General features: G+C 40.0%; 2 protein-coding genes across 2 annotated transcripts in view; both read right to left on the bottom strand.

Annotated features, from left to right (window-relative positions):
- The window catches only part of pde11a (phosphodiesterase 11a), a gene marked incomplete at both ends in the record, with an annotated part of 29,019 nt that extends 18,583 nt beyond the window's left edge, over window positions 1-10,436 (bottom strand). The window contains 5 exons of the mRNA XM_079169566.1: window positions 1,003-1,067; window positions 1,225-1,365; window positions 1,823-1,912; window positions 8,813-8,971; window positions 9,648-10,436. Coding sequence (XP_079025692.1) covers window positions 1,003-1,067; window positions 1,225-1,365; window positions 1,823-1,912; window positions 8,813-8,971; window positions 9,648-10,436 — 1,244 coding nt within the window. The remainder of the gene's footprint in view (window positions 1-1,002; window positions 1,068-1,224; window positions 1,366-1,822; window positions 1,913-8,812; window positions 8,972-9,647) is intronic.
- A 1,227-nt stretch (window positions 10,437-11,663) lies between these two features.
- LOC306704457 (cytochrome c-b-like) lies at window positions 11,664-13,726 on the bottom strand. The gene is made up of 3 exons (XM_079170817.1): window positions 13,608-13,726; window positions 12,810-12,986; window positions 11,664-12,705 (listed from the first exon to the last, which is right to left on the bottom strand). The coding sequence occupies exons 2-3, from the start codon at window positions 12,979-12,981 to the stop codon at window positions 12,560-12,562; spliced, it is 318 nt and encodes a 105-aa protein (XP_079026943.1). The 5' UTR covers window positions 12,982-12,986; window positions 13,608-13,726; the 3' UTR covers window positions 11,664-12,559.
- Window positions 13,727-16,290: the final 2,564 nt, after the last annotated feature.

Below are 16,290 nucleotides of genomic sequence, written 5' to 3'. Positions count from 1 at the left end.
ACCCTCATGGGTGTGATGGCAAGATGCCTTATAGTATCTACTTCTTCATTCTTTCTCTCCATTGTCTCTGTCTCTCCCCTGTCTCACATCTGTCATTTATCTGCCACAGACACACTAGCAGCATTGTACACTCGCTCAAAATTATCCTCCCCATGGGGGCGGCTGGGGATTGTAAGGCACATTAGAAATCCTACAGTACGCTCGCCTTCTGACACAAAATGTATTCACTTAATTACACACATGAATCTTGCACAGCAGCCCTTGTTATTCAGATGTGAACCTTTAGGGAAACTAGTGTCATCAAAGAGATGCTGCATTTCTTTTGTCATTTCAGCAAATGTGTAGTTTTATTACTTGAAATCACAAAATGGCTATTTAATTAATATGCGACACCAGAAACACAGATCCGTACGGGAGTGAGTTTAGTCAAAAGGACTAAACTGGCCACTCAAGCAGACTGATATTTATTTAATTGCAACTCATTTCTAACTTTCGGTATTTTAAATAAATGTTGTGGTTATTAATACTGCCTTGACGTGACCATATCGGTTAAGGCAAGTGCAGGACTTGGGGAATAATTTGTCTTCCTTTCAACGTTGGTTTTCATCCATAAACATCCCACACAATATTAAGCCTCTCTTTCTCCATTCAGCCATCCCAAGCAGTGGAGAGAAGCAGCAAAACCCAATTAAGTAGGGCTCCTACAGTATGCCTTCTAATCAGCATCAGCATATTACTCCCACAGCACTACAAATATTCAATTTTAATACTTCCCTTATTTTTTGTCCTTGATGGAAGCTTTACAGATTAAAACAAGCCTCTGTGCAGAATTTACAGAAGCCATGGTGCCAAAGGCAAACAAAGGTGGAGATACAACTATTTAATTAAAAGAGGTTACTGGGATGAGTAAATGTGAAAAAGGAGGGCAAAGCTATGTTTTGCATTAGGCCCGACTGTTATTGAGGAGCAGAGTAGATTAGAACACTGAAACACCATACATACCTGCTTTCAATGTCTGCACTACACTTAGGGGACAGTAGCTCAAACGACTTGGTGAACTTCACCACCTGAAAGTTTTGAGAGGGGAAGAAATCACCTCAGCTCGTGGAAGGTGCACAGTGCTCACTGGTAAAAACTAGTGGCAGACAGAGAGAACAGACATGCACATGCACAAATGTACAGACAGATAGCCATAAACACACAGCAGAGGAAAAACAACGGTACCGGTGACTCAATGTCCTCCAGCAACTGAACAGAGCAGCGCTCGCACTTTAGCAATGTCTGGGCACGGTGCATGATCTTCCTGACAATCTTCTCCAGGTCAGTCTGCTCTTCAAACAGGTCATTGACTACCTCCAAGAGTGCCTGAATAACAGCGACAGAAAAAGACACCACTGCCATCAATCCAAACAATCTCAACCAAGTGCTGAAACGCAGTGTAAAAGCCACTTTACATAAATATGTTTTGCCTTGGTCAGATGTTAGAGCATGATTATTAGTATTAGTATTATTATTAATAGTATCCCTAAACCATAAACCAACAGGGGGAAGGTAAATTAGGCCCTTTATCGAAGGTAGTGACGATCCAATTTCATTATATTCTCTTCCTTGTGTGACATGAATTAATGCATCTGTTAACGTTACTTCAGCCCATCCCCCACCATAGATCCAGAGAAAATGTCCATGCAGGACTGCATGCCGCTCTGTGATCCCCACTGCAGTGGCAGCAAGTGGGCTGCTGATCAATACTCAGCCTCAGTGTCAGCATCAGGGGGGGAGGAAGTAGTGCTGATCCCAGGGATGGGGGGTTTATTGTCCTTACCCGACTCCTGTCATACTCCTTCCTTGAGGCGGCGAAGAGTTGGGCATTGGAGATCGCAATGCCACAGAAAGGCAGGTACATCTGCAGCACCTGTGGACATATTAAACAGACTTTTATTGAGCGGAAAAACAGGGTTATTTATCAAACATGGTCCCTGATCTACATTTATTTTGAGCTGCCCAAAAACGTTTTTTAGACATCTTTAAAATATACAATGTGGTCACCACTGTGGTCTGTATTGTGCATGTGGGCAACGCAATATAAAGTCCTGCAATGGTTTAACGCTACTCCACTCATCTACAGATGGCAGCACCACGTGAAGAAGCATAAACGTAAATGAGCCAACAGGAAGTGACGAAGAAGGCTGCTGGCTGGTCAACAATGTAGGATTTAAATAATCTGCCTTGCAAAAATGTTATGAGGAGGGAAACGCATTCAACAGATTTGTTAGAGCTCAAGGATTTAAACAATGTGCTTTCGAGAGAAACACAGAATGTAAACTCCCAAAGAAAAGTCTGCAGGGCATCTATATTGTTGTAGCCAATTCTAGAACGGACTATGAGATTAGAGCTTTTTTGAAAAAGAAAGCAAACAAGAAGAAAAAAGTTGAGCGAGTAATATTTCCATGCGAGAAAAACGCAGCTTTCAAATTGGAGCAAGTAAATGGCCTTTCAATGGCATCATTACATGCTAGGACAAATAAATCAATTCAACTGACATTTTACCATTTGACTGAAAAGTCAGACTTGCTGTGCCTTGGGCTGATAACATAAATTCCTTATTTCATTCATATTTTTCTTCACATAAATAATGTAATCACTTGATGTGGCCTAATGACTTTACTTAATATAAATTGAAATCGAATCAACGTCTTACTAGTTTGGAATTGCACATTTATTTTTTTCCTCACCACTGTTGATTCATTATAGACGCCAATACGCAGGATGCAGAGAAGTGGCTGCAACCGCATGCTGTTAAGACAGCTGTGATGTGAGTACACAGGTTGAATTCTATACAACAACGATTAGCCTTATCTGAGAGACACTCAGCCTCCTTAACATGGAATCAATAGAATTTAGGTTGGGTGCTTCCTTACTCTGCCTATTTGTTTAGTTATCTATCTTTAGCATCTGGCTGCTGTGTAAACAATACGATGAGTACAACAAACCCACTAATATTTGCCAGCCTTCAGGGCGACCTGGTGGTAGGGACACCACAACAATACATGAATGGGAAGTTACTCAGCTGTGGCCTTTGATACAAGGATATCTCTTTCACCCTTTAGAAAGGATAATGCATCACTTACTCATCAGCCACAAATGAACATGAAAAGAACAGAATCCTTCAGCACTGTGTTGATAACTGGGAAGCTTGAAAAAGAAAAGGTCCTCAAGTTCACAACCTTGAGTTCGGGACCCCATGTGGAGAGACTTCTCATGCAGGAAATGAATATGCTACAACTTATTTATCTGTTTGATATGCTATAGTTAACATGTTTTTAATATATGTCCATATTTCAGTGTAATACGTTTGGAGTTTCTTCAGTGCTCTTACAATTGATCACATGCCAACTTGACAGGACTAATTGCCGGGGTCATGATAATTGTAGACTTAAAAATGGCATCGCAGCCTGGAAAAGGTTGGGTAACCCTGCTCTAATCGCTATAATTTCTCTTTACAATCAAACAGCTCTCCTGGATTGGCTGTATATGTTTAATTTCTGTCTATATTTCAATGGTAGCATGGCCATCCGAATTTAAAGAGCGCTTCGACTATAGCAAGAATTAATGGTTTGTCCTAAAGAGAGACTCAAGATTGAGGGAACATATACGTACAAAAGTGGAGTTAGAAAGTTTTTACATACAAATTGGCTACAAATCTTCATTCACCAGATCTTATGAAGCTTGAAATATACAAGCTCTGTCACTCTTCTGTTGAATCTGTGTGTTTGACTGGTTTTATAGCTTTGTTTTGTGTTTTGTGCAAAGAGTTATAGTATTGTGTTTATAGTAGTTAATGTTTAGTCATCAAATCAATTAAATCAATCAATACCATAAAACACAAAGAAATGTCACACTGATGTGTAAATTATGATACTCCTTTTGCTAAGTGCAAATTAAATCCCTGAATCAAAAAACAATGCTCATCATAATGTGATAATAATCTGTCGTGATAATGAGTACATTAACTTCATGCACTTCATTCAGTCATTATACATAATGAAGCACCCTATGCAATTGTTTTCAGACATGGAAAACAGATGATGCTGAGCAATAAGCTCATACATAATGCTTTTCCAGCTGGCCTATGGAATTCTCTAATAATGATCTTCCAGAAAGGCGGTGGCCATCAATAGTCCCAGCAGGAGCAGATTCATTAGCGAGCAGGACTTTGGGTATCTGGCTATGGATCTACAGGCGAACCCAAGAAAAGCACTGCTCTCTCTAATTACATTCTGTCAGGCAGGCCATTATACAAGGTTGCATTACAAACGAGACGTTTCTGCCTAGAGACCCGTGGACTGACCGGTAAAGAGTGGTTTAATAACAAAACTAACTGGCCGAGGCCTCAGGGACAGTCAGTTCCTCTAACCTCAATGACTTCCGCTTCCACAACTGGGAGATGAGGCAAGCCAAGGGAAATTACATAGCCAAAGCCAACAGCTTTCTTTCTTTCTTTCCACTTCCCACTCTAGTAGTTGCTGTGTTCACTTTGCATGTGGTAAGGTCAATCCAATGTTGTTTTGCCAAGAATTGTTCAAAGCTCTCCAGTTTCTCTGATCTCATATGGGTCTCCCTAGCCTGTACCATAGTTTTGCAAATATCCTTAGCAATGATTGCTCCTTTTGAAAGTGGTATCAAATATTTATGCAACAGGAATCTACACTCCAATACCTTTTACAAAGTCGCTGTTATACATCATTTGTATCTACATAAAGAGTCAAATGAATGCCATGTAATAAAGGACAGTTCATAATTCTGTGTTCTCCCTTTACAGCACCATACGATTTACAAAGTAAAATTTCATACAAATTGAGCAGTTATGATATACTGAATTGACTGGCTGTAATTTATGACCCTAATACAACACAGCTAATAAACACTGTACCACACCAGGATTGCTGCTCAATAACTATTATCCATAAATTATTAAATTGTTCTACACATTGCTGGTACATGGAAAAAAACGCCAGGAGCAAAGCAAGGTCACGACAACTAAGCAGTGGATGTTGCATCAGTGCAGTAACATCAAGACAAATCAAGTCTTTGTAAACAGGTATTGCTCCTCAGACAAATATTCACACCCAGCTCTTGCTTTTTGGTAGAATTGAAAGTTAAACTCAGCTGTTAATTTAACTTCTTTACACAACAGTGGGATCAGATGGAAGTGGGTCAAAGTTTGTTGTTTTCATTTTAGAAGTTATTTTGGAATAGCTCGTACTTTTTTGTATGTAGCAGTGTTCGGAGATAAGGTCAGTGGTGGTGAGAGACATTTGCATCAATCACTGCAAGTTTAGTCTTTACTTAAAAACTTCCTGAAAACACACTTTCATTATACAGTTACACTGCCAAACACATTTTGTCAGTTGGACAAACAAGCTTTTGTATTACCAAGCAGCCATGCTATCCTATATGCAGAGAATTGGCTCCAATGAAGGCAACCAACAGTCATCATGTGCCAGATATCGGTCTGTATCGGTTTATGTTTACTTGTTTTAAGAGTTGTCCACTCAGATATCACAATGTATTGCATTGAATATGCTACTTCGGCATGGTACAGTTTTAGCTCCTCTTATTTTTTTCGTTTAACAAAATGTCCTCTTTATGATAAATGACGCATGATGCATCGGACTGCAAATAACCCAAGTAAAACTATGCAAAATAGGATAACAGACAAGGAGTCAATATTGTAGTTCAGTCACTTAGCCAGCATAGAGTTCAATTCAAGCCCTTAATCACCCCCATCATCCCCTGTATCTGTTCCTCTTTGAGAGGATGGGCAGCCACGTCTGCCTTTTTTGGGGTTCCCACTGTACAGTATGTCATTCGCGTATATTCTTTCCCCATATCTTGCAGAACCCTCATATTGCAAATGTTGTTTTCATTGTTTTTTTTTCCTCTTGATTTAAGTGGATTTAAGTGACATTTTGCTGTTATATAAAGAACTATGTAAGGAACCAGTTTGAAATAATGCACTGTATGAATTTGATTTGATCTGAAATCCTGCAGGAACGTATTGAAGAAATGTGGCTCCAAGCAGAAATTGTGTTCTCTCGTCTTTAGCTGTAGATTTTCATTGGGAAATTGTGTGAACGCAGTTATTACAGTATTGCTTCGAGCCAATTTGACAGAGAGTTTGGCAGCCAGAGGGGGCACAGCGGTGAGGTGAGAATGCTATTAGACAATCGACTCGTACAGATGTTAAACTATATTGGCAAATGGAACCTACTTGGGGGAACTTGCATGGTATCAAGAGAAAATTCATGAAAATGTCTATCTGAATAAAAAACTTAATGTAAAATGTGTTAAGAGACATGCAAAGTAAAAGAAAAGCTAAATCAAGATAATAACGCAATATGTAGAGATAGCAGAATGAGGTCAGCTTATGCACTTAAATTAAGTCAATAGCTATATTCCTCTACAGAAGATAATCAGACAACGCAATTATACATGGCTTCCCAAAGGACTCCCTTCCTGCAGGGTATGAACACAACACAATTAAGGCAGCGTGGGATTTAAAGTCAGCCATAATGTGTTTAAATATCCGATAAGCTTTAAGCGAATAGAGAACAACATTTGTCCAAATAAAGATACAATAACGTTTCTAATGGCATCTGCTATTGCAGTATTGTCTCGTGCTCTGAAAAGTGTGATACATTTTCTTGGGGCTTCCATAAAAGCAGAGCTGCAGCTGTGCGGTGCAGGGAGCTTACCGTGTTCTCTGATGCTGGCATTGCATTTCATTACTAATTTAGCTGTAGCCATCCTGAGCATTAGTGTGACGTTAATGCAATGTGAAACGAACTCAAAACATCAGAAAGAAAAAAAAGAATTCCTAATCTGCATCGATTAAGAACAATGGATGCAATTTTGACAGTAGAGCTCCAATGGAGAAAAACAGAATATGAATTTTAAAAAACTAGTCTTTTGCTGTGAAACCTAAACATGAAACAAAAGCACAGCTAGCTCTGTGCTGTCATGTTTCATCTCCTCTCCCCTTTAGGGGCTCACAGCTGCAGTGAGGGAACGAGTCAGTGTGTCGGCTTGTCGCTGCCTTTCTGTTACTTCTATTCATGTGCACTGATGGACTAAACACGTGATCCTCGTGCCTCTGTGATGATGGCTAATAAGTCAAATAAACATTCATTCAGAAACAGAAGGTCTATCTGGATTAGTGTGAGATGTAACACCCCCACCTACTGCTTTGATATATTATAGCCTATTTGTATATTATCTTCATTCACTTCCATCTTTGCCTTTGTGTTTGTCACAGCTGCCAACTTGACTGATCTGTTTCCTGACTGAGCTGATCCACATCGGGTTAAAATACTAAATAGCAGTCACATCTGGAAGACCTCGTCTGATTTTTTGTCCAATGAGCAGCTCCAGTGGAACAGTTACCCTTAACTCCGCATTAAGTCGTATTTTGCTAGGCTAACTCCATTAGCAATCACATAGTAAATCGTGTAATCTAAATGGTGACACTAAATTCAAGACTGACACTCTGGCAGTGCCACTAAGCACTAAAGTAAAGCACTCACCACTTGGAGATTCTGAAGAGCTTATATAAAGTTGTTATTCTTGGTGACACTACAACAGGGCCCTGGCCCTTTGGAAGATACTGCCTCAGGATAATGTGATGACTCTGAGAGACAATGACCTAGCTAGAAACTGGGCGCTGAACACTGAGACTCAGACTCAGGGCAAATATGCTCCAAGTCAGACTGAGCTGAAGGAATTTAAATATATAAATATTAGTTCAGCTTGGACACAGAAACAAACAGATCATTTCAGCGTTACAGCCTGTTTATCAGACTGTTGTTTAACAGTTTTGCAGTTAGTGTTGCTTGTGAAATATTAAGAAAGGATGCACGAGGAAAAGACAGATGTAAAGTCATGTTCAAACTCTAATGACAATAGATCAGCAATTCTAATAATGAGGTAAAAAACAAATAGAGAGTCAGTCTGAGCATCAGGCCTCAAAAAGGTTCCCCTAACTGATGAATCCCACAACAATGAATGAAATGTTCCATAGCAAGTTAAATGCTTGCAGGTAACGGCAAATCATAACATACAAAATATGAGAAAAACACCTTTTTAACTTCAGAAAATCCATTTGTTTTATAATTATATTATATCTGCTATTGCAAATATTTAATAACAACATTGCAATCAACAATTAGATCACTACAGCTACGCTTTGCTTGTGCACTACCAAAATCATAAAACAGTATTATCTAACATTTTACTCTGAATAAAAAATGTCAAGCCAGACATTATCAACAATGAACGACCGTACCATATGTTGTGTGAATCAATGATAACTGAAAACAGAGATTTCACATAAACCCCAAATTGTCAACCATGTGGTGGCGCTAGAGGAACCGTCACAGGGTCAAGAGTCATAGCGATTCACCCACTGAGTAGCATGTCTGTACAAAAATGTCTTTGCTCTGTAGACCAACCAACTGCCATTGCTATCCCTAATGCCCTGTCGCAGATGTGTCTAAAACTGTGACCAAACTACTGTATTGCCATAAAACCACGTTGCATATGGAAGTCTACCTTTTACATGTGCAGAAAACAAACCTTTTATATGAACTGAGACGATAACAAATGGTTGTAAGTCAAGACAGCATTTGAATCAAACAAAGAAAAGCCAACACAATCATCTTGATCTATTCTGCACATGCCAAGCAAGCAGTGGGACACATATTGTGTTATGAGAGAACATTACCTTCACCCAGCATACTCATAATTGTGAAATTACCTTTTCATCATCTTCAGTGAAGAGTTCTCCACTTGAAGTCTTGTTGATGGCCTGAGCAACCCCAATGATCTCTCCATCACTGTTGTGAATGGGCATGCACAAGAGTGACTTGGTTTTGTACCCTCTCAGCTTGTCAATTTCATCACTGAACCGACGATCCTGCAATCCATAGGGACAGCGCAACATTAATTAAAACACAGTGTAAGCACTTATTGCACAAAAAATGCAGTTCCCCTTTTTACGTTCAGATGATGGTGCAGTGAAATGCACAGCTCATCAGGACTCTGAGTCCTCCAAACCACAAAGATAAAGACAATATGACAGACAAATGTCTCACTTGAATAGGTCAGCTGTTTATGGACATTAAAATAACATCATTTTAAATTACTAATTTCTACTCAAAACATTGGGTCTACCAAGAATAAGTCCTCTAAGACTTTTCTTCCATCAAAAAGCCCCTAACATCATAAAGTAATTTCATATCCTTGCAGCTTTAATATAATTTAGTGTCGTCTTACTTTCTTAAAATCATGGTAGAAAGTGAGATTTGCAAAAACAACAGGGAGAAAATGATACCTCTCCTTAATTGACTTATTTTGTATTACTCAGTGACGTCTTTGTGAAACTACGGTTTGGCACAAGCTGTTGGTGTTGGGTTCCCATGCTCTGTTACACATTTTGATTGATGATCAATTAACTGTGTCAGATAAAATGACAGACTGAAAGTAAATTATCTGTCTTCCTGTCTGAGTCTCTTTCTCTCTCTCTCTCTCTCTCTCTCTCTCTTTCTGTGTCTCGTGCTAACACGCATGCATGCAGAAAGAGGAGCAGGCACCTGATAGGCGTCAGAAATGTTCACTGTCTCTCCGTGTTCAGCCACATATCCGATGATTCCTTTCCCCCACGGCACTTGAACTTCATCTGAGTTAATTGAGGGTAAAACAGTGGTACCTGCGTGCACGTCAAAGAATTTGGACACTAGTGTCTTCTTGTTGCCCGTTCCCTCCACTAAAAACAATGAGCACCGGTCTGCGTCGACCATAATACAAACAAACACAAGGATTTTGTAGCTGAGACTCGTTAGATCCAAGTCGTTAGAGATGTCTTTCACGAGCTCCAGGAAAAACTCTCTTTCGTTGTGTTCTTTGAGGTAATACTTAAAATCCACGGCTGTGGACGGGTACTGGGGGATGTTGACTCTGGACTCCAGCAGTGCGCTCAGTATGTGCGCAGTGGTCGGGGGCAGAGAGCTCGCTTTCCTCAGCAGAGCTCTCCTCCTCATGCTCGTCAGGGGCTCCTGGGCCCTGGAATTGACATGTTCGTCGTACGTCCTGTTCACATTGATGGCCTTTGATCTGGCGAAAGTTTTGCGCAGCTCCTTCTGCGAGACTCTCCTTTGCAGGCCGTCGCGTTGGCTCGCCCAGCTGTCCTTACACGCGTTGCTCTTCTCCTCTCTCGGCCAGGCGAGAGCTGCGGCCGCCGAACTTTTGCTCGCCTTGTGATTCTTGAGCCATTTCTCCACCATGCTATATTTCCCCTTTCTGTTCAGGTAGTCCTCGAACAACTCGGGATGCGAGTCCAGAAAACTTTCCACGTCAGAGAACACCATAGTTGGCACTGCCATGCCTGTTCTTCAGATGGTCCTCAGCGAACCAAATCCACGAAGTCGCGCAGAGAAATACCATCTATGAGGCTTTACTGAGAGTTAAAAGTAGAGAATCATTTGAATGCCATAACTTCCAAGATGCGTTATCCTGGGAGCCCCTGGTGCTCTGGCTACATACCCGGTTTCCACTCTGTGAGGAGAAGGATGGAGACTCCCTTTGCGCACCAGCATATTCCTCCACAGAATCTCCACACCGTTCACTTAATTTAAGACCATCAAAGCAGATCTAAGCAAAGGAAATTAAAGCTCGCGTGGACTATCACGTGCATTGAACATCTCCCAGAGAGCCACCACCGAGCACCACCGTCGTATGTGTCTTCTTGTGTGCAAATGACGCTGGCTGTGGTTGGCTCGGTCCCGCTGACGCTTGCTTCGTCACACAGACAGGAGCTCAGTGTTGCTCCAGCAGGCATTTCAACCGCTTGTCCTCCTTAAAGAGGCGCTCCAAGTACGATGATGGTGATGATAATTAGTGTAAAGGCATCTGTTATCTTCTCAGCATGCATAATGCATATTGTAGATGCAGTATGTAAAGATGTACAAATGGTGGATGTTTGCTCTTTGATGATCATTGCTTTCAGCAATAATGCAGTGCTCCACTAGATTTATAAGGCTCCTGAAAGGCAAAAGGCCCCCATGTTGTGTGAATTATAATTTCATGAAATTATGCTTCAGCAGTGTTAACCATTCCTATGCAATCCCCGACCAGGCTTTGGTGATGGCACTGCTGGCTGACATGAGTGACAAAATCGAATGACTATCGCCTGAAGAACAATGAAACATCTATTACACACGCCACACGCGTTGGCACATGTGGAATCTGCAGTGGTTTATCTATACAATATAATAATGGAACAACGACTTTTCTTGGCAGGAGGAGGGTGTCAGAAAACCTAATTCCTTTATACTATTATAGTGTTAGTGAATCTGTGTGCAGATGTGACCTCTGGACGCTAGAGGGAGTTATACTCCACAGCATAGCAATATAGACGAAACTAAACTCTGATGGATAAAACGGTCTTAGCTGCTGTCTCCCATCATGGACACTCCTTGGCCAATGACCTCAATCACACCCAAGCGTTTAGAGAAAGGAAGTTTAAATAAAAGTCTTCTATAGAAAGCTCTGGTATTTGCTACTAGCTCATTACACAGGTTAAAACGGTTTATTTATTTATTTTACCAGCCGTTCTACCTACAGTTTCCTAACAAATGCACTTAGTATCTGTTAGCCAGACAACATCTGTAACCCAACATTGAGTTTTCGCCAACTTTTACCGAGGCAAAACAACCTCGAACCATCATCTTTAAAAATGGGAGGCATTTGTGACTTTTTATATCAGCTTCCAAATTCAAATAGGCTCTTTGAAGCTACACATATAAAGTTACTTCATTTATAAAGGAAAAGGCATCTTTCTTCTACAGCATATTGCACTCATTTGGTTCAGGAATCTACATGAGCCATGACTGTAGAAACAAGAACACCATGTCAGCCTGACATGATCATCCACACCCTGTACTTGGGCAGTATTTTTTTTAAGACACCCAATACTGATCAGATTCACTTCTATGAACATTGTGTCAAACAAATAAGAAAAAGAATAAACGTTTAGTGTCGTTTCTTGTCTTCTATTTAACTTGCATATTCAATAATGACATTCAAAAAAACAAAAACTGGTGAGATATCATCAAATTGGAAGCAGACATGGCATATTATTCATTCTTGGAACAGACAGTTTTTAAGACAGCTTGATTATAAATCAAGAAAGTACTGGGGAAAAAAATCCTGGATGAAAATAAGATACACAGCGTTCAGTCCCTACATTGTGAATACACAGTATAAGTTTTAATAATTTATGCTAGAAAAGGAACCTGTTAAAACCAGGGGATATCATTTTCTCCACCACAAAGGAGGAGAAACAGAAGTACAGCTGTGACAAAGATGGAAACTTATCATGTCTATACCAGTCAGAGATTGGTTGCCAGTCATGCCTGATTTTGACAGAAAGACAAGTGCTGGCCTCTTTACCAGTTCAGTTTGTCAGGGCACAACAACTGGCAGAGACGCGCCGACACAGAGTTCTTTATGAAGTTGCAGACTTAAGGTACGCTATAATGTCGGATCGTTCATTCTTCTTTTTGATGCCAGCGAAGATCATCTTTGTTCCTGGAATGTATTTCTTGGGGTTCTCCAAATAAATCATCAGGGTGTCGTCATTCCAGGTAATGCCTGAAATCAAAGTGAGCAAACACAGTGAAGAAGAAGAATGTTTCAGCCACACAGCATCATTCCTTTGACTATTCAAATAGTGTAAACTTGCATAACGTATTCACCTTTGCTTTTGTTGGCATCAGTGTAGGAGAAGCCCTCTGCCTGGCCGGTTTTGCGTCCAAACAGACCCCAAAGGTTAGGCCCCACCTTGTGCTTTCCACCCTCCTCCACAGTATGGCACTGGGCACACTTTTGGACAAATGCCTTCTTACCTTTGTTAAGGTCTACAGGCATGGTTTCTATAAGAGGAAAACACACACACACACACACAGGATAGTTGCTTTACATTGTCAATTGTTACTGACTTATGTTAAATTACTTTCTTTGGCCAATCTAATTGTGTTTTGTGTTACTTTCCGTGGCTGCATTAGATATAATAAGATTTAATAATCCTCATTCTGCCACTAGGGGCGTTCACAGTTGTGTAACTCGGAGCCGGCATTGTTACAAAACCGCCTTACGTAATTTAACAGTTTGTTAACACCCAAACAGTAATGTAATGTTACTTCTACACGTTTACTGTATCCGTGATGTGACGAACTCCAACAAAGAAAAGGTCGCATAGTGTATCTTAAGACAGGCCTACTGTCAAACAATGTTACTATAAGTTAAAAACCTATGTGAGATATGTAAAATGATCGAATGTAAAATACATGGAGACATTTTCCAGTAAAAGTAAGAACTTATTGTAGATTAAAAAAGAGACTTCACTTGGAATTCCCCGGAAACAGCGTAACACCGGCAGAAGACCACGTTGTACACGAATGGACCCGGCAAAGACGGATTTAAGTCGCATAGAGCGATACTTTACTGGCAACAACCAACCAAAAAGCTTAAGATTTTGATGATCATCTTCTTACCTGTTCTCTGTGTTTATTCTGCGGACTTATTGAGACGTATTTCCTCAGCTTTTGGCTTCTTACGAGCTCGGGTACGAGTGATTCCTGTACGTGCTTCCTCTCAGTGAAGTTACTCCCGCTGAAACGTCATCAGTCAGCTGACCTGTTTCATCACCCTCACTACAGAGGTTCAAAGGCTTCTGTTATCAAATTACGCAAACCTCCACATCATGCGGAGTAACTGCTTCTTTCTGATAGCAAAAATACTAAAATATAAATAGAACACCTCCAATGTATAGAAACATATTTATTTATTTCCTATTATTAGACACCGCCGCATAATCATACACATTATCTTAAAGGCCTGCCTTAATTCAAGGTGTGGTGGGATTAACAATTTCTCTCTATCAGAGCAAAGTAGCATGTAATACATTACCATCTGCAATTTCATGAATGCATAGTAACATCCAATCGTGTCCTGTCATCCTGCTGGAATTGACAGTATGTGTTGTGCCTTAAAAAGGGACCATACAGACATTTCCACTGGTTTCTGCCAATATACAGTATTCAAATGCATCCAATCCCCCTGTTGTTATTCAGTAGAAAACCTTAAAATGAGAATGTCTCGGTCAATTCTGGCAATCATGAGTTGAAATATCTGGAAAAGCTTAAACTGGAAATCTGATACCCAACCATTTTTGAGACAGACACGGGCAGATGGGAATAGTTTATGGTTACCCTTGTCCATAGACTGCCTCTCAAGTTGCTTTAGTACTACACTCTCCATCTCTCAAGTTACTTTGTACATAAAATATTCCCTGTGTGGGATTTCCAGATGACTCTGCCCCTGGAGCACCGCTGAGCACCAAACCATCAAACAGTTACTTATCATTGGTCTCCTTGCCCATGTAAGACTTCAATAAAACAGAATCCATTAATACTGGTCTGCCCTCTTCTCTACATTCAGTATTTTGGCCAAGTATGATGCTTCCATTGATACTGAGGTCACCTTGTCTCACCTCTTACATCACCAGGGTGCTTTTCTTTCTGTGTCTGAAGGCCAGTAGACCGACAGCTGACACATAATCTTATTACACTGCAGTCATTAGCATCCATCCTCTGTTTTCTACATTTACATTTACATAAAAGTTACATTCCTGTAAAGTATAGTAACCGTCACCTCGAATGTAAATTACGGTAGTGGAGTAAATGTTGTAATATTACATGCTGAAACATAATGGAGCAGAGAATTTTAAAAAAATTACCCAAAGAAAGTGCAGTACCTCCAAATCATACTTACAGCAGGCACAACAGCAGCACTTGTGTAAATGTAATATAACGTTATTTTAGTTTGTCCTCCATATGTAAGCAGTGTGCTTGTCTGCAATGCAAGTAAAACATCCTAAAGCATATTACAAAGTAAGAATACTCAGTTAGACGTAAAAGTTCTACACTCAGAATTATACTATAATTAAAAGTACAGTAGTATTGGCAGCAAAATTAAATTAAAGTATCAACACTAAGTTTATATTTTGCTGAAAGGCCCTTTCCAAAGTGTTGTTATTACTATTGATACAGAATTGTTTTTGTACATTTCAACCTGGTCAACATGAGCTCATTTTAATTTTTTTTATTTGGTTAGTACAACTGATAACAATGCGTGTTACTTTATGCAATTCAATTGTTTTAAATGTAAAATCCTAAACTGCAAAGAATTACAGAATGTGGAGTAGAGAGCGTAAAGTGAAGTATGTTGGAAATTCTCAAGGACAGCGTTGTACTTTAGTGCCGTCACAAATACTCAGTACTTCCATTTAGCAACTCTGCACTGGTGGTGCTGAGAAATGCAATCCTAAAAACATGTGGCTAAAACATAAAAAGGTAAAATCTTCAGAGCTGGGCCATAGTTTTCTTTTATTCAACTTTTATTTATTTCAGACTCATGAGTCCATATAGATATATTTTAAATATACATATTTTAGATGCAATATAGGAAACATTCACAAATAGATATATCTATATATTGTTTTTTTATTGTTACTATAGATGGATATATAGATATATATATAGATGGATAGATAGATAGATAGATAGATAGATAGATAGATAGATAGATAGATAGATATATACTTTATTCATCCTGCAAGGGGAAATTTGTTCGCTCCAAAAGATATATTTAAGCAATCAAAGTAATAGAGTAACAAATAAAAATATTAACTCTAAAAATGCACAGTATATATAATACAAATAACAGAGTAAAAAATGTAAAGCATGTAAAAAAATGCACAGTATATACAATGAAATAGAATAGTATTAAATTAACTAACTAAACATAAACACTATGGAAAATAGTATGACAGCATTGGCACCCAATTGGACCTCAGAGCTACGTGAGTTTGTGACGTAACTACTGTACGTAGGGCGGAGGTCATCAGTGGAGCTATGTTTCTCCGTCACGATCACGAGATTACTCTAATGAGCGCACGTGGTAAAGTAAAGGGAGCTCTCCACCGTCGAACAACTGGGCACTCCGAGTCCGAGCTCTCTGCGACTCCGCCGCCGCGTTTTGTGACCAGCCCGCCGTCCGCCGCTGTCCGATCCGTTCCTGCGATTTCTTCCCGCTCAAAGCCGATCTTGCTGCAGGGAGGAGCGAGCGGAGAGCAGTCAGCGGAGCCGAGCGGAGCATCACAGCCCCGCATTCAAG

The sequence above is a fragment of the Pholis gunnellus genome (assembly GCF_910591455.1).
Source record: "Pholis gunnellus genome assembly, chromosome: 12".
NCBI classification, from domain to species: Eukaryota; Metazoa; Chordata; class Actinopteri; order Perciformes; family Pholidae; genus Pholis; species Pholis gunnellus.
The sequence above is the reverse complement of the archived record's forward strand: the minus strand, read 5'-3'. Positions and strand labels throughout refer to the sequence as shown.

Excerpts from the sequence above, each read along its gene's own strand:
- LOC306704457 (XM_079170817.1), bottom strand. The coding sequence starts at position 12,981 with ATGCCTGTAGACCTTAACAAAGGTAAGAAGGCATTTGTCCAAAAGTGT. Across the intron at positions 12,706-12,809 it reads TGATGCCAACAAAAGCAAAG|GCATTACCTGGAATGACGAC; the intron begins GTGAATACGTTA and ends CTTTGATTTCAG.